Genomic DNA, 18703 nt, shown 5'->3' on the forward strand with positions numbered 1-18703 from the left:
AGTCCGCGCTAAATTTCGAGCTTCTGTGAAAGATCGCCAATCTTGGGGATTTTTGCATCTGTCTAAATTTGGCATGTTTGTTTCGTTGTTTTTCGTTGTTTCTGCAACAGTGTCCTAACCCGTTTTGCGCACCAAGGAGGATCAGCTCCGTCGTTTGTTAATTTATTTGGTATAACTCTCTCAATTGCTGTCGATATTATTTCTATTAGATTTTCATCTCCCTTTATGTACTATATTACCCCTTCAATATCCTCATATACATTTTCTATCTTTTCATCTTCGGCTTGCGGTGTCGGCATGTATACATGAACTATCGCTGTCCGTGTTGGTTTGCTGTCGATTCTGAAAACAACAACCCTACCACCGAACTGTTCACAGTAACACACTCTCTGGCCTACATTCCTATTCGTAACGAATCCTACTCCCATTATACCATTTTCTCTGCTGTTGATATTACCCTATACTCAGAAATACTGAGAAATACTCAAAAATCCTTGTCTTCTTTCCATTTCATTTCACTGACATCTACTTTGCATTTCCCGTTTCAGTTCTTCTAGTTTCCCTACCACGTTCAAGCTTCTGACATTCCACGCCCCGAGTCGTAGAACGTTATCCTTTTGTTGATTATTCAGTCTCATGGTCACCTCCTCGTTGGCAAACCCCTCGCGGAGACCCGAATGTGGGAAATGTAATTGAACAGTGCCTATTAAATTTGCAATCATTAGTGTTTGATTCAGTTATTTCCACAATTTTGTGTATCGCTAGTAATTAGAATTAATTTGGTACCCTAATATGTAGAGTGTTTTAATTACTAGACGGTCGAACAGTTTTGGGAAAACTGTCCCATAAAAGACGATATTCAGCACGCTATGAACGTGTAACCATATGTCCTCAACATGGATGGTTACTGGATTCAATTAATGCTGGCCTAATAAAAACCGCACGTGACTGGGTGAATTCAGGCGAAAACGTTTGACTTGACTTCATAATAGAAGCCTTGCAACGGCAGTTGAATTTTCATAGCTGACTTCAGGTTCCAGTCTGGAGGACATGGGGGCATTATCTGCACAGGTTTTCGTGCTGGCCGCTCTCACGATTGGTTCTCCCAGACAGCCGAAGGGGACGGTTTCTTTCGAATTTCGGATGTTAAAACGAGTGGAAAATTTTGGGGTGAAAGAACAAGGCATTGTCTCTCCTGTCTTTTGATTGGAGGCGACGCCAGCTATTACTGGCACACTCACCTTGACGATTAATCAAGGTCTGCTCGCTCTCTCTTAGACAGAAGCTACCAGGGTGCAGACGAGACTATTCCGTTAGTAAGATGTGCTGTTTCTGTGCACACCGAGTGGCGATTTTGGAAAGGTCATTTTTGAGTTAGGATTCTCTGTAACGATTAATCACTATCGTTAGGAGGAGTGAGTGATCCTCCCAAGTGGTATTTCTGGTACCGTTTTATTGTCAAGGAAACTGTCCAATCAGGCACGGCGAAACCCGCCCTGAAATTTTTTATACAGGAAGAATACACCAAAAGAAACAGTATGTCGAAATTTTAACTGCTAAGACACACCGCAAGTATTTAAGTAAAAAACTGAAATTAGCCAAAATCCTGGCAAATGTATACGTCCAGCGTAGTTGCAGCACAGAGTGCATTCGCATCACGGCGTGCACATATCCTTGGTTGAATGCACATCGGTAAACAGATAACACGGCACAAAATGATCGTAATTTGTAAGCGAATTTCAGTTTCTGTTTATAATTTCTCCGACACCATTGTTCACAGATACTATTCAAAAATCGTTCAAATGGCTCTGAGGACTATGGGACTTAACTTCTGAGGTCATCAGTCCCATAGAACTTGGAACAGGCACTCCCGTATGGTCTTGCAATAATCCTGAACCAGTGAAAGCTTTGGAACATCAGGAACCACATGGGCAATTAACGAAGACGTGCTTAAAATTCAGCAAATGGCTCTGAACACTATGGGACTTAACATTTGAGATCATCAGTCCCCTATAACTTAGAACTACTTAAACCTAACTAACCTAAGGACATCACACACATCCATGCCCGAGGCAGGATTCGAACCTGCGACCGTAGCGGTCGCGCGGTTCCAGACTGTTGCGCCTAGAACCGCTCGGCCATCCCGGCCGGCAGATACTATTCACTCGGATTCGCAGCTCATTTAGAAACAATGATAACTAGCGGTATCGCTAAGTGATAACAATGGAGATAAAAATGAATTAATTTTCTCTGTGATTTCTTTGTATTCTCTTGCTAAAAGCGTGTGCCATTGTGCAGGTTACACAGTTTCACAGTAATGAGGAATCCAATTAACATTCTCAGCTTTGCAAAGATGAAACATGAAGAACGTAGTATACAATCGAAATCATCTAGTTCTCCTGAAGACCTACATATCTGTTATTTATTAGTTAATTTCTTGGTCACTCATTCGAATGGTGTCGACATTAGTGAAAACAGGTAATAAGTCCGTCGATTACGTAGACTGTGGTTCGAACTATGAGTGTTCTGCTACAATAAAGTCCAAAACAAAAATAAAGTACCTTCCAAGCACAAAGGAAACATGTACAATAATGGAGTTCAGTGAGGAAGACCAGACTAATTTTTTAGATAAAAGAAGGAGTGAGAAAAGACTTATACATATGCAGTGTGCAAAGCTGGTTTCGTTTCGTAAAATCTGGATATGAATTGTATAAATTGAAAAAAGATTTACACGAAGCACGAAATATGCGTCAAAATGAAACTCTCAAAAGTGTGAAAGGAACACTTGCCGAAAGATTTAGAAGTGCTCCTGAGAGTTTTCTGAATTGCAAGTGACACGAACATTGCTGATCTCCAGGCTTTTTCTATCTGGTTAAACAGATTGAGAACATTATACGGGAAAGGAAGTGGGAAAATTAAGAAGTTTACCTCAAGTAAATATGTAGAGGAGAGGTCATTAATAGGTAATACTACAGAGAAATTCGTCGATGATGTGAAGAAGCAGCTTCTTGTTAACCATTAAAATACTGTGTACACAGCCAATCATTCAGATTTCTTGCAAGTTCTGCGTGCAAACAGCATTTTACCATTTCGAGCGGAAAAGACAGGAACGTTTTTCAGTCGATAAATGCTACGATACTTTCCCTTTCATATACAACAGTGCCGCTGGTAAGTACTAGTGGATTACTCTTTCCGTAACTTTATATCTTTCTTCAGGAACATTAGGGCAAATTATGGCCAAAAATTTAAATAAACTACCGTTTAGTTGCAAAAATCTTGTAATTGATGTAGGAATATATGGAAAAATGGGAGAGAGTACGGTATAATATTACATGTGATACGTGTTCTTACCAATAAAAAAAAATAATTTATTGCTTTTGTTGGACTCCTGGCCTGGGGGACGACGAAAAGACTGTTAAAACAATCTGGATGCCACCCGAAACTAATGATGTATTTTACTTCTCGATAGAGAAATTTTTCTACAACTTGAAGCATTAAAAAAAACTGTTGGACAATATAATTTCCTATGTCTCTGTAATTTCAGGTTTATCAGCGGATCGATATTTTTATTCTACAGATATTTGTGCATTCTCAAATTGCATCACTATGTTCTACTAATGTGATCAAGTGCGCGTGGTATGCAGTATAACATACAGAACAACGGCCATGACCATTTCTTCCTCATCCCAGTTCTAACTAAAACTAGTAATTACGGTGAAGTGCCTGAATGCATTCATTTTTTTAATGAGGCATGTCTGGTGTAAGGAAAACGATTGTTTTCGCATTTTCGTGACGACTGCAAGAAATAAACAAGGAACCGTTTCGTTGTTAGTAAAATACACATTATTTAAAAATTATCATAAGAACTTTGCTACAGGAATTGTTATAAAATATTTCATGTTTAGAAATTAAAGTCCCGGATGATGGAAGTCCTCGTTAATTTAACTTCATCATACATTCCCTTGATTTTATTTTCTCTACTAGTCACTTGTGTAACAATTACATCTGCAACAGTTAGATGAGAACTGCGAGTTATTCAAACAGTTAAGGATTTGATGCAATTTTGGTGTGGTCTGCTTATCCGCCGATTCGCGCAGTCGGGAGGAAGGGCTGCACAAGTCGCTGGTATAAGAGGCTCTTCGTGCAGCAGATACGAGTAACTTTACCATTTTTTTAAAAATATTTGCGCCTTGACAGTGCGTTTCTTTCGGTGTTTTCTTCCCATGTGAAAAATTTCTGGGTAGGTTTCGACATGAGAGACTGGAACATTCCTTGTTGCATTTAGTTGGAAACCAAACTTGTTCTTTATACAGTCCCCCAAATCACTTCATGCAGCATGCGCCAAGTTAACTTTCAAGAGTCTTTTCGCTGTGAGTCACAACTCCGCTTTGACGATGCAGTCATTACTGGAAGAGGTTGAACTTGGTTTCCGACTCTCCATGAGTTTCAGTCTTTGTGAGTGAACAATTGTGCACCCATGGTGCTTTCCTTAGCCAACCCAGTGCTTGTTGAATAATGTTGATCATTTAGTTATTACAGGCTATTCGTAAGGAACTATAGTGTTAGCTTTCATCTGTGTTTCACGTTAAATGCACTTCAGGAGTACGCTCCATCTTTGTGAATAAATGTTAAGTTCTTTAAACTTCGCCACAATCGGCATTCCCGCACACCTCCCCTCCTCCTGTGATCTCTTATCTCGTGTAACCTGTAAGGGAGTATGACTAGGAAATGTTTAGTAAAATGTATTCCTTGACCGGTCGATCTGAAGTAGTAGTTAGATTCCCGTTGCGTTTTTCTTTGTGGTAGAAAACAAGGCTAAAATTTCACTTGATATACAAGTAACCTCAGACGATTTGGCACCCAGGGACAGGCAGACAATGATAAATGCTAATGACTGCTCGAAAGGAAGTTTGCGGCTTCGAAACTTTCCTGTTACAGAGTAAAACTGGACCCGCCACAAATTTATAAAAAGTGGGGGCATCTCTTAGCTCTAGCCTATGAAGGAAACAAATGCTAATTACTGTTAAAAAAAGGTAAAACTTATTAATGTGCCGAATACCAAAGAAATTTAGTGTGTGTTGCTTGATGTGAATACGTCTGAAGAATGTTGATAAATTGTACAGCCATTGTCAATAACATATTTTTAAATACAAAAAAAGCTCAGCAGCCATACCCCTAAAAGTAGCGATGGGCAAACAATACTTTGGCTAGAACAATCTCGTGATTTCCCCTTGCTCTACTAAGCTCGATGCAGTACTGATCCAACTCGAACAATCACGTGACATTTGACTCTCGCGTCACGATACGTGAAGCACCACAAACTAGGACAACAACAAGCTATAGCTCTGCTTAAGGTCTGACTGTTCTGTGACGCTGAGGAGGAAATAGCGTAAATCCTACCACCGGAAAAACTCTTGTTGTATTTGAACGAATTTACAGCAAAAGTTCTCTTGTGGTGTGTAAGTATATATAAAAATATATGCCAGTTTCTAAGTAAAGCCAAAACTTCGTCTTTTAAAAGGATATTACTTGACTTTGAAGCGACCACAATATTTGATTTGGTTATTAGAGACAGTTATGCTTGTCAGGTGGGTCGCAAACAAGCACTTCGATCCCTGATACTTGCCAAATAAATCATTAAATTGTTGGTAGATGTAATCGCAAGAATAAATTACAGCAGCAAGACTTTTTTTTCTCTTTATTCTTATTTCATCCTACCTCGCCCCATATAGGCGAGGAGCTGGGCTGCCAGCGGTACATTCAACCCGCTATGCAGCCAATGAACAATTAAAACTAACAAAGACAAAAGAAACACTAACATAAAAATGAGTTGTTTACAAGTGAATTACAAAAGTGATTATAGATGAACTGTATGGAAATTTTTATACAGGGTGGGCAAATAAAAGTGGCCTGAACATTTTGAAACGATTTGTGGCGGCATTAAAGGATGAGGAAAAGATCTACAGTTACTTCCAACAGGATGGAGCAACTACCCATAAAGGTGGCCGAACCTTTGAGCATATTTACACAATCTTCACACCTGACTGAGTTGTTAGCATATGGCAATCTGGTCGCTGTCCTAGCTGGCCACCCAAGTCACCTGATATGTTAGAGGGCGATTACTTTGTGTGGGGAGCCCTCAAGTCTAAAGAGTATCACAACAGCCCTCTTAGTCTTAAAGAACTGCAGCAGAATATTTCAATTGACACTGCAGCAATTCCAGCAGTCCAGCCTTCAGCAGCTTGCTGACCAGGGCCCAAACGAGCCAAGCGGAGAATGTTGGTCACTTTGAACATCTGCTATAGTCAGGTTAGTACCTTATTTCCTTTTCTCTGCTGTGTTTTTGTACCATGGAACTGTGTTTTGCGGGCCACTTTTATTTGCCCCACCCACATACAATAAATGTGGCTTTCTTCTTTTTTAGTTAAAAACAGTAATAACAAGAGATAAAAGGAGAAACAATAAGAATGCATTTCAAAATCTAAAGAATCATGCAAAATACTGATTTTGAAACAAAGCACTTCACTGTCACTAAAACTGGAAGCTCCTGACCTGGGAAAGACGGGCTGTTATTCAATGCGAGAAGGTTGAGCATTGAGGAGGGTATTAAGAAGGAGACATAGGGATGGAGGACTGATCCATAGCATCAGTGGAGTAGAGTGGATGTTAGGAGACAGGGAGGAGTAGATGGGGGTATTGGTAAGGTCACAACATGAAGGGGAAAGGGGACTTCAAAGGAGGGGGGAAGCTGAAAATGGATAGGGAGATATGGAGAGGTGGAATGGGTGGGGTAGTTTGTAGGATGGGTAAATGGACTGGGAGAGCAAGAAGGTTAAAATTTGGTTGGGAGGGAATGTGGAAAGTGTGTAGGTGTAGGGATGGTGGGATATGCCAGGTGAGGCATGGCAGCATACTAGGATTGAAAACTGGAGGGGAAACAAAACGATTATTGGAATCAAGTTTCCAGGTGGTGTAGGTTGTTCATAGGTTTTACTGTGAGTGAGGAGAGTTGGGAATTTGATAAGGTGGTAAACGATACATGTGGGGGAAGGTAAGCAAATAGGGAAGGCAATGTGGAGCACATGGCATTCAAGAATCTGGAAGTACTTCCAGAACTTAGGTGGAACGAATATCCATGCAACATTTTCATAGGAGAGGAAACGCTGGGTCAAAATTTTGTAGGTGTGGAGACCATGGAAGGAAGCAATCTCCAGTACCAGCCTTTTACGAGGGTGAGTCAAATGAAAACCTTAAATTTGTTATAACAAATCGAAATTTCGCGCCGTTATCCTGTAAGTTGGTAAGCGCGATACAAACAGCGTGCAGAATGGCCTGTAGGTGGCAGAATAGTGCTCATACACGCATACCGTCGCAGTATCAATATAAAGATGGCCGCCCAACTTGCGACTTGCACAAGAGAAGAACAGCGTTCTGTTATTCGGTTTTTGCGTATTGACGGTGTTAAACCTATTGGAATTCATCGACGAATGAAGGTTCAGTACGGTGATGCCTGTTTGTCACAGCAGCAAGTCTACGAACAGCGTAGAAACTTCGCAAGTGGTGTGACTTCAGTGGAAGATGCTCCTCGTCCAGGTCAGGCACAACGAGTTGTGACTCCACAGAACATTGCAGCAGTTGAAGCCATAGTGAAGGAAAATTGCCGAGTGACACTGAATGACATTGCAGCATGTTTACAGAGTATTCATGGGCCAGCGTACCATATTGTGCATGATGTGCTCCAGTTTCACAAACTGTCTGCAAGATGTGTGCCAAGGCAGCTGACTCCTAAAATGAGAGAACGACGTGCTGACGCTTGTGAAGAACTTCTTCGGCGCTTTGAACGAGAAGGTGATGGCTTCCTTGCAATAATCGTTACTGGGGACGAAACCTGGGTTCACTTCCACCAACCGGAGGCGAAAAAAGCGAGCAAGGAATGCCACCATTTCTCTTCACCAAAACCAAAGAAGTTTGGAACAGAACCATCAGCAGGGAAGGTTATTCTGACTCCTTTTTGGGACGAAAAAGGCGTCATTTTGGAGCATTACATGTCTAGAAGGACCACTGTCACCAGTGCATCATACACAGATCTCTGCGGCCTGCAATCAAATCAAAGCGACGTGGATTGCTGTCAGCAGGTGTCCTTTTGCAACATGACAATGCAAGGCCCCACACTGCCCGTACAACAGTCGCAACAATCACAGACCTGGATTTTGAGTGTCTTCCTCATCCACCATGTTCACCTGACCTTGCCGCAAGTGATTTCCAAATGTTTGGACCACTCAATGACACAATTGGAGGAAAGAAGCTCCGTTCTGATGAAGAGGTACGCCACGCGGTGCGCGAGTGGTTGCGCGGACTACCAAAAGAATTTTTTTCTATAGGAATTTATGAGTTTGTAAGCGCTGGAGGACTTGCATTGAGCGTGGGGGAGATTATTCTGAAACGTGTTACAGCTTTGTACCAATTCTGCACAATAAAAAATATTTTAAAAAATATTAAAGGTTTCCATTTGTCTCATCCTCGTAGTAGTTTTAACCTATTGTAGGCTTTCTGTTAGTTGGAAAAACCCTCATGTTAGTTGGTGCTCGATGGTTAGTCCCAGTTATTTTAGCGTATTAGTTAAGTGGATAGGATGATCGTCACTGGTAAGACAGAAGTTATGGAGGCGGAAGGTGTGGTCGGTTAGTCCTACAATTATTGCCTGGGTTTTGGAAGATTTGATCTCGAGGTAAATTGACGTGGATTTGGAGGGATCGTTGAAATTCCTGAAGTGTAGGATAGAAGGCAAGGACAGCAGTGTCATCCGCATACTGATGCAGATGGACAGGTGGAAGCAGTTTGGGCATATTTGCAGTTTAGAAGGGATAAACGAGAGGATAGAGTACGGAGCCTCAGTGGATGGAAAGTATAGGAACTGGTGATGTTAATAGTGACAAAGGATGAGTAATGAGAGAGGAAGGATGCAATGAGGAGGACATAATTAACTGGAACTGCATAAGTCTGGAGTTTGAAAAGGAGACTGGAATACTATACACCACTGTAGGCTTTCTCTAGAAATAGAGAAAAAATAATGGGTTTACAGGCTTTGAGCTGGTGGGATAGGAGATGGGTGAAGTGCAGGAGTTGGTCATCATAGGAGAAGGTGGAATGGAGGGCCCTCTCGTTAACAGGAGGGTGGTGGTGTTGGTTCCGGTGTTGATGGACGTATCAAGAGAGGATGGATTCAAAGACCTTGCTAAACACTAAGGTGAGTCAGATGGGGCAGTAGCAGGAAGTATCACAAGGGGGTTTGTGCAGTTTGAGGAAATGTCGTATTTTTAGTTTTCTGCTGTTTAGAAAAATAACCTGTGGACAGGATAGTGGAATAAAGGATTCTAATGGTGACTAACAAGGAGGGGGACATTTTTTGAGGTCTCAATAGGTAATGCGTACATGGCCATGGGATATGTTGCACTTTCTGTGAAGAACTTCTTTTATGTCATGTGCTGCGATTGGTACATTTCATTCTGTTTGTAGTATGTTGTCCAGGTATTGGAAGCTGGGGGCCAAGAGTGGGAAATCCGCATTCTGGCGCATGCGGATTTCTAAGGAATGATAGGAATTCTGTTTGGAGACTACTGGCTCTGCTGTGATCTCAGGGTCAATCTTCATTGTCGCGGCAATGAGGGTGGGGTGATGGGTAGGAGGTTGGGGTTGTTTGCATTAGTAAGTGTTGCTGAAGAGAACAAGGGACACGTTAGGGGCAAAGGTAATGTATGGGATTTTGAGAAGGAGGCCTGACTTGAAGTTGGGGTTCCTGCGTTTAGTAAGGACTGTTGTCTTTGTGGGGTATGATTTTGGGTGATGGGACTGTGAGGGACGTATTTCCTGATTTCGAGAGTGAGGGATCTTGCATTTAGAAATTTGATGTCAGGGCAGGATAGGACAAAGGTGTAATCAAACAGGAAGAGAGTGCAGGGGAGGGAGTGGTGTCCATGTATTCAGTGGGATCAGGATTGATTTCTGGTTTTTTGGCTACAGCTCTGGTGTTGGGCTCTGTGTTAATAGTGGGTCTGCGGTAGGGCACTTCTAAGGTTTCTTTAGAGATAATGGGATATAGGGAGGTGCGGCGTTGGAGAACTGGAGAAAGTGGGGCACATTGTGGTGCAGGTATTTCCATTTGGCTTGAGTTGGCCCAGTTGCTTGTTGACTTGATGGCAGGTTCTGTGGCTTCCAGCGCTGTCACTATAGAACGACGAGGTGTTATCTTCCCTAGTGTTGGAGCATTGGGAAGTGATCGGTATGGGATAAGTTTTAAGTGGGCGATAGGCTAAGGAAATGGCAGAAGGTGGCAAAGTCATCGTGGGAAGGTAGGGTAGGCAAAGGAAGTGACTGGAGTTGGTGACAAGACTGTGTGAAGTGGAAAGTGGACAAATAGTGGTTGGCTGGAGAAAAATTCCGCGTGGGGACAATTGGAGCAGAGGGAGAGGTAGTATAAATGATTCACGTAATAGGAGTGTCCATAGTGGGGCAAGAGGACAGGGAACAGCTAGTAAACGACGATTACCGGTGGCGAAGTGTCGCCGAGAAGGCAGGGGACACCAGTGACGTGGTGCTGACGACAGCAGGTGATGGCGGCGGCGTTGACGAAGACGGAGGCGGCGAGTGGACTGAGGCGGGAGCGGCGGCGAGACGGCTGCGGCGGCGGCTGCGGCGGCGGCGAGACGGCGAGGAAACTGCCGTGGAGGCCACGGCAGGGCTGCAACGACAACGACGGCAGTCCACAAGGCGAAACTGGTAGAATGATGACGTACATGCACACAGGAGACTCCAAGATACGAACTAGATACACACGACACATGTTGTTGTTGTTGTTGTGGTCTTCAGTCCTCAGACTGGTTTGATGCAGCTCTCCATGCTACTCTATCCTGTGCAAGCTTCTTCATCTCCCAGTACCTACTGCAACCTACATCCTTCTGAATCTGCTTAGTGTATTCATCTCCTGGTCTCCCTCTACTATTTTTACCCTCCACGCTGCCCTCCAATGCTAAATTTGTGAGCCCTTGATGCCTCAGAACATGTCCTACCAACCGGTCCCTTCTTTTTGTCAAGTTGTGCCACAAACTCCTCTTCTTTCCAATTCTATTCAATACCTCCTCATTAGTTATGTGATCTACCCATCTAATCTTCAGCGTTCTTCTGTAGCACCACATTTAAAAATCTTCTATTCTCTTCTTGTCCAAACTATTTATCGTCCATGTTTCACTTCCATACATGGCTACACTCCGTACAAATACTTTCAGATATTATTCTTATGTGTATTCTTTCTTTTGTCACTTGTAACTCTGATTTTTGGGATCGTAAGCGGTTATTAGGGGGTCAAGCTTTGGTCGTCATGTTGACGCAAATTGAAGTCAGCTTATGAAATGTGAACTTTAACACTGAGGAAGATATTTTCAAGTATGTTTTATATTGTGAAGTGATATTTTGGTACGGCCATATGTATAGCTGAGGCACACAAGCCTCCCCACCAACGGCAAGGTCCATGGTTCATGGGGGTGACACGACAGATACCATTGGCGAATTGCAGGAGATTGCTCCAAACAGTCTGCTCAGGAAAAGGAGCTCGGTAAACGCACTCTACTGATTTAACACCATGGGGTGCCCTAGCCAGTCAAATAGCTGGCAGGAGTGAGGAATTCCAATCCTTGGATGAGGAAGACCCATCTCAGAGACTGTATAACAGATGTCACTAGATTACGTGACGAAGAAAGCTCGAAAATTTGATTAAATTAAGATTTTGATCGTTTAGTTCTAGTTACATACGGGCTGTACTCTAGCACAGAGCATTACTAACGCTAAGAAGCGTCGTGTGGGTAGTACAAACAGATGTGAGTAGGTCGTAGTGCGATCTAAAGCTCGACCGAACCCAAGTTTCTGGAGCTGTGACGTAAGCTGCGCGAGCATATCGAGTCGTGTTCAAGCACAGCATACCTTTAATAGTACGTGACCACCAGACAACGCTGCTGATGCAGCATTGGCAGTCAGCACGCCTCCCAGTCATCTTCTCTGTTGTTTGGATTAAGATGAAGCCATTCCCACATAAGAAGGGAGAGCTAACGTCAACGCTGACGTGACTGCAGCATAGCTGGTGATCACTCTGAAATCGTGACACTAGATGTGCTCTCCAAAGTGATCTGCGATCAGAACGCTCTCCAGCATCAATTGTTGGTGCCACCTGATCCGTCAGTCACACAACATCCGAAAATACACACACGTCAAACAGCTGCATTAACTTCATTACCAAATCTTGAAGGTACACAGAGAACGTTTTCGACGCCTCGGTAGATTCGAAGATGTCTAATATGTCAAAAAAGAGCTTTAAAATATTTCATTTCCTCCTTTACAAGCTGCCACTCAGCCTGAAACTTATTTCAACAAGTGTACAAAGTTTCCAGCATTTGTCAGGAATGAAAATTGATTTTCATAATGGTAACAAACATTGTTGTTGTTGTGGTCTTCAGTCCTGAGACTGGTTTGATGCAGCTCTCCATGCTACTCTATCCTGTGCAAGCTTCTTCATCTCCCAGTACTTACTGCAACCTACATCCTGCTGATCTGCTTAGTGTATTCATCTCTTGGTCTCCCTCTACGATTTTTACCCTCCACGCTGCCCTCCAATGCTAAATTTGTGATCCCTTGATGCCTCAAAACATGTCCTACCAACCGGTTCCTTCTTTTTGTCAAGTTGTGCTACAAACTCCTCTTCTCCCCAATTCTATTCAATACCTCCTCATTAGTTATGTGATCTACCCATCTAATCTTCAGCATTCTTCTGTAACACCACATTTCGAAAGCTTCTATTCTCTTCTTGTCCAAACTAGTTATCGTCCATGTTTCACTTCCATACATGGCTACGCTCCATACAAATACTTTCAGAAACGACTTCCTGATATTTAAATCTATACTCGATGTAAACAAATTTCTCTTCTTCAGAAACGATTTCCTTGCCATTGCCAGTCTACATTTTCTATCCTCTCTACTTCGACCATCATCAGTTATTTTACTCCCTAAATAGCAAAACTCCTCCCTTACTACTTTAAGTGTCTCATTTCTTAATCTAATTCCCTCAGCATCACCCGATTTAATTTGACTGCATTCCATTATCCTCGTTTTGCTTTTGTTGATGTTCGTCTTATATCCTCCTTTCAAGACACTGTCCATTCCGTTCAACTGCTCTTCCAAGTCCTTTGCTGTTTCTGACAGAATTAGAATGTCATCGGCGAACCTCAAAGTTTTTATTTCTTCTCCATGAATTTTAATACCTACTCCGAATTTTTCTTTTGTTTCCTTTACTGCTTGTTCAATATACAGATTGAATAACATCGGGGACAGGCTACATCCCTGTCTCACTCCTTTCCCAACCACTGCTTCCCTTTCATGCCCCTCGACTCTTATAACTGCCATCTGGTTTCTGTACAAATTGTAAATAGCCTTCCGCTCCCTGTATTTTACCCCTGCCACCTTCAGAATTTGAAAGAGAGTATTCCAGTTAACATTTTCAAAAGCTTTCTCTAAGTCTACAAATGCTAGAAACGTAGGTTTGCCTTTTCTTAATCTTTCTTCTAAGATAAGTCGTAAAGTTAGTATTGCCTCACGTGTTCCAACATTTCTACGGAATCCAAACTGATCTTTCTCGAGGTCCGCTTCTACCAGTTTTTCCATTCGCCTGTAAAGAATTCGCGTTAGTATTTTGCAACTGTGGCTTATTAAACTGATAGTTCGGTAATTTTCACATCTGTCAGCACCTGCTTTCTTTGGGATTGGAATTATTATATTCTTCCTGAAGTCTGAGGGTGTTTCCCCTCTTACTCACCAGATGGTAGAATTTTGTCATGACTGGCTCTCCCAAGGCCGTCAGTAGTTCTAATGGAATGTTGTCTACTCCCGGGGCCTTGTTTCGACTCAGGTCTTTCAGTGCCCGGTCAAACTCTTCACGCACTATCTTATCTCCCATTTCGTCTTCATCTACATCCTCTTCCAATTCCATAATATTGTCCTCAAGTACATCGCCCTTGTATAAACCCTCTATATACTCCTTCCACCTTTCCGCCTTCCCTTCTTTGCTTGGAACTGGGTTTCCATCTGAGCTCTTGATATTCATACAAGTGGTTCTCTTGTCTCCAAAGGTATCTTTAATTTTCATGTAGGCAGTATCTATCTTACCCCTAGTGAGGTAAGCCACTACATCCTTACAGTGGTAAGAAACATAGCTCCCAAAATTCTGTAAATAATACTCTCTGATTACACCATAAGTATACATGTTAATATCATCATCACATTTTCTCTTTCAATCTTGTTTGTATTTAAATTTATCTAAAAACTAAGCGTTCACTTTGTAATGAATTACGTAACCATTACGGCATCTCACCTCAACCTCTCGATACCAGCAATATTCTACTGTGTTTCTGTAAAATAGTTAACATATTTCTGTGACAACATTCAGATTTGATTTCATTAATGTTGAGGTACTTCGATACATCGATATGTATATATTGCAATGATATTATTCTTATGTCTATTCTTTCTTTTGTCACTATGATCATTGACGTACTTTTAACTCTGATTTTTGGGCGCGTAAGCGGTTATTAGGGGGTCAAGTTTTGGTCGCCATGTTAAAAAGACGCAAATTGAAGTCAGTTTATGAAATGTGAACTTTAACAGTGAGGAAGATATTTTCAAGTATGTTCTATATTGTGAAGTGATATTTTGGAACGAGTTACGTGATATTGCAACTAAAGTAATAAAAAAGAAGTATAACTTAAATTCGGAGTGCTGATTACTTTTTTTACATCACCATTGTCCTAACTTGCAGAAGTTCAAGAATAGTTTATGAAACACATCTATAAAACTTTTGAATATCGCAGAATAACACCTAGGCCTCTTTGCATCCGAGCTTGGAATCATCAGTACCTAGATTTTCGACGGTTGAGCCACGAGTTCACAACGAGACCAGCGTGAGGAACACGAAAAGATGAGTGCCTAGTTTATCCATTATTTCAAGAAATTACTTTATTAACTGTGCTCTAATGACACCTGCCACATAACATAACTTTGTTGTTGTCCGAAAATGCAATATTTAGCAGCGTGAGCAACACTACAATCATAATTAATTTTTGACCTTTGTTGTGGCAGGGTTGTTAGAACTTCTACACAATTAGTGGTGATACACACAGACATTATCACAGTAAAAGTTTGAAGAGGTTTATATTCCCATCCTAACGTTTACACTTACACAAGTACAGCTGCACTTTAAACCATCAACATACCATTCCCCAACATTTTAATTTAAAAAATCATGCCAAAACGACTCTTTTATTATATGTTTTAAATGTGCCAGTGGTCTATAAAGCTTTATTCCAATATGGTACGTCTTCCAACGCTACCCTACAGGGCACAGGCACTACTGGTCACCACTCACCACTTGCAAGCAGGTGTACTGGTATAACTTACCAGCCAGCGACCTTTTTACACGTATGTGCGAAACATTTGACCATCCCTATCCGCGTGTACTCAGATGGTGCAGAACTGCCACATAGACTGTGGTCAATTAGTCTTAGTGCCTGCAGATCAACTGCTTCCCACCCCTGTCCACTTGCACCGACGTACATCTAGCTGCCCGCCTGCAGGCACGCAAGCTCGTTTCTGTTCGGCCTGTGTTGTAGAAAACAACCTACCATCAGAGGTGGGTGAGTGGTTTACATTTTGTAGCACATTGCCAAGATTCAGGGTGAAAATATATTGCGACTTCAAAGGTCTCTTCCTGCTCCTCACCCACGTTGTGTGTGAGGAAGCCCTAAACTCGATTTGCAGGCAGTGTGTCTCAAAACTTCTGGGTCAAGTTGAAACAGTTGATGATGGGTTCACAGCCGACTATGTTGAGACAGCAATCAATGGGCAGAAATGCATATTTATTGTCTTATGGACATACACGTCAACTTGCACATGAAACGTATGCATCGAAAGAGACAGTGTGAGGAATATTGGTGGAACAGATATTACATCCTCATCATAAACAACGTGTGCAAGCACAGGGACCAACGTACGCGTATTTTGAGCCCAGCGTTCACTTCTGTCAATGAATTGTCCATCGCGATGCTGTAGTGCTGAACTTGGCGCAGTTGGTATTGTTCACGGATGAGGCCTCATTCACCTACGACGTTGTTTTCAACAGCCTCAAAAGCCATGTTTGAAGTGAGGACAAATCCCAGACCACGCACATCAGTGGCCACCAGCAAAGATTCTCTGTCAACGCATGGGCGGGCATTGTCCATCATCATTTAACAGGACATTTTTGCTGCCACTTCGTTCGACTGATCCTGCTAGATGTGCTGCCACAGATCTTGAAGACTGAATTCCTTGTTGTCCGTGAAGGGATATGGTTTCAACACGACGATGCACCAACCCATTTCGGTGTTGATTTCTGCGAGCACCTGACTAACATGTACCACCGTTGGACTGAAAGGGGCCAGCGCGATAGCCATATCTCATAACTGTTGACTCTATCCTCTGAGGGTACGTTAAGACGCTGGTGTATGAAATCCCGTAGAAACGGATGAAGACCTGCTTGCTAGGGTCCAAACTGTCTTCCTCACTGTCATATATGCATTGAGATTGGCGGTCGTCACTTCGAACAATTACTGTGAGGTACTTTATTGTTACGCAGTGTACGCTGCGTATGTCCATAACGCAATCAATGTGCATTGTATTACGGACATACACGTCAACTTCCACTTGAAACGTTCCCTGTCTCAATATGATCGGTTGTGGACCCACTATCACCTGTTTCAATTTGATCCAAAAGGTCTGAGGCACCCTGTATAATTGTGTGTCCCAGATGTGCCTTACGAGACGTGTTTCTTGAGCTGGTTCGCGTTTGGGAAGCTGGCACATCAAAGACGGAGAGGCGCCAATACTGCCACGTTGACTGGGAGCCAAAGTACTTAAAGTATAGGATAACGAGTTTCATTCCACTTCTGGCCGGCCGGTGTGGCCGTGCGGTTCTAGGCGCTTCAGTCTGGAACCGCCTGACCGCTACGGTCGCAGGTTCGAATCCTGCCTCTGACATGGATGTATGTGATGTCCTTAGATTAGTTAGGTTGAATTAGTTCTAATTTCTATGCGACTGATGACCTCATAAGTTAAGTTGCATAGTGCTCAGAGCCATTTGAACCATTTTGAACCATTCCACTTCTGTAACTTTGATTAGGGCGTAAAACGTAGTTCGAATAATATTCCTATGCACTGACTGCAAGCCTTACATCTTAAGTAAAGATATGGCATGTGATCTCACAATGCTAGGTTGATGAATGTAATGAATGGGATTCAGCCGCACACACCACAGTAATCCAGCGGCAAATTTTAACAATTACGCATCGGTAATTGCAACATGAACTTTGTGATAGCCTAGAGGCGTCGTTAATGTTAAATAATCGGGAAATAAATAACGAACAAAATGAGTCAACTGCCAGGGACTGCATAGACGTTCTATCCCACATTCACCTAGTTGGATTTCTTCCCGCTACTTTGCTTCCTCTCTGTCTTAAGCGTTCTGAAAACTGAAAAGTTCATTCATCAGGCGCTTTTCTCTTTTATTGACGAAGCCTCGTTAATGGTTATTGGTATTAATTTGAGTAAAAATGGTTCAAATGGCTCTAAGCACTAAGGTACTTAACATCTGAGGTCATCACTCCCGTAGACGTAGAACTACGTAAACCCAACTAACCTAAGGACACCACACACAGCCATGCCCGAGGCAGGATTCGAACCTGCGACCGTAGCGGTTCCAGACTGTAGCGCCTAGAACCGTTCGGCCACTCCGGCCGGCTTTGTTTGCAAGTTAAGAAATTCTTTTGCGGATGTTGGCATTTTGAATTAGTGTTGTGTAGTGTCTTGATTTGTGTTCTTCTGCATACGAGTTAGTGCCAAAGAAAGCATTCTTAAGTAAAACTGTTTTTAAGTCTTCAACATACAAAAATGTCATTTATTCATAATGTTTGCATCGTCTTGCGACGGTTAACAGCTTTCTGGTTCAGTTAGTGAAACGTATTTTGTAAACTTTCCTGGTGAACGTTTGAGCTACGTAGGGAAACCAAATGGACTGCAGTCACCTCTCATACAGTTCGTTATCAGACTACAATTCAGTATACTTTTAAATCACGTTAACGTTCGACACTTCTCAGTGTATTAAGTGTTGCCTTATGTATTTGAAAATATATTTAAGAGAAAATGCATAAATTCACTGACTTCGTACCTAACTTACTTCTGTTATATGTGACGTACAGATAGGAGTCGCTTCATGAACGGAAGATCCCAATGGATGGAGTGCTCTAGAACAGCTTTCATATCGTTTCGTTGTAGCCTTCGGTTGCTGCAAATGTGTCGCCTGTCACTGTTAACGAATTAGGAATTACTCAGACATAGGGCAGTTGTTGGTACGAGGGAAACGAGATGTACCTCTAAAAGTTGCGGAAAACTAGGAAGAAGGGCGAATGTCCATTTCAGCCCTTGCCAAAGACGCATCTGTCTTTTCCGTGACGTAGGGCAGGGGGGGGGGGGGGAGAGGGAATTCAAACCAATGAAGTGGCACTCGGCCCAGGATGGGTAAGAATAGTGTCCCAATACTAATTATTGTCGATCGCCTGTAATGCAAATACAGGAAATT

At 42.4% G+C, this 18703-nt stretch overlaps 1 protein-coding gene across 3 annotated transcripts in view; it reads right to left on the minus strand.

Moving 5' to 3' along the window:
- Nucleotides 1-18703, minus strand: part of LOC126267162 (uncharacterized) — a 554248-nt gene that overhangs the window by 78958 nt on the left and 456587 nt on the right. For 2 of the 3 annotated variants that reach the window (XM_049972114.1, XM_049972115.1), the window contains exon 2: nucleotides 10547-10738. The exons of the other annotated variant lie outside the window; for it this stretch is intronic. In XM_049972114.1, the coding sequence (XP_049828071.1) occupies nucleotides 10547-10738 (192 nt within the window). The remainder of the gene's footprint in view (nucleotides 1-10546; nucleotides 10739-18703) is intronic. 3 annotated transcript variants of the gene reach the window in all.

Source organism: Schistocerca gregaria, chromosome 4 (genome assembly GCF_023897955.1).
Source record: "Schistocerca gregaria isolate iqSchGreg1 chromosome 4, iqSchGreg1.2, whole genome shotgun sequence".
Classification (NCBI taxonomy): Eukaryota; Metazoa; Arthropoda; class Insecta; order Orthoptera; family Acrididae; genus Schistocerca; species Schistocerca gregaria.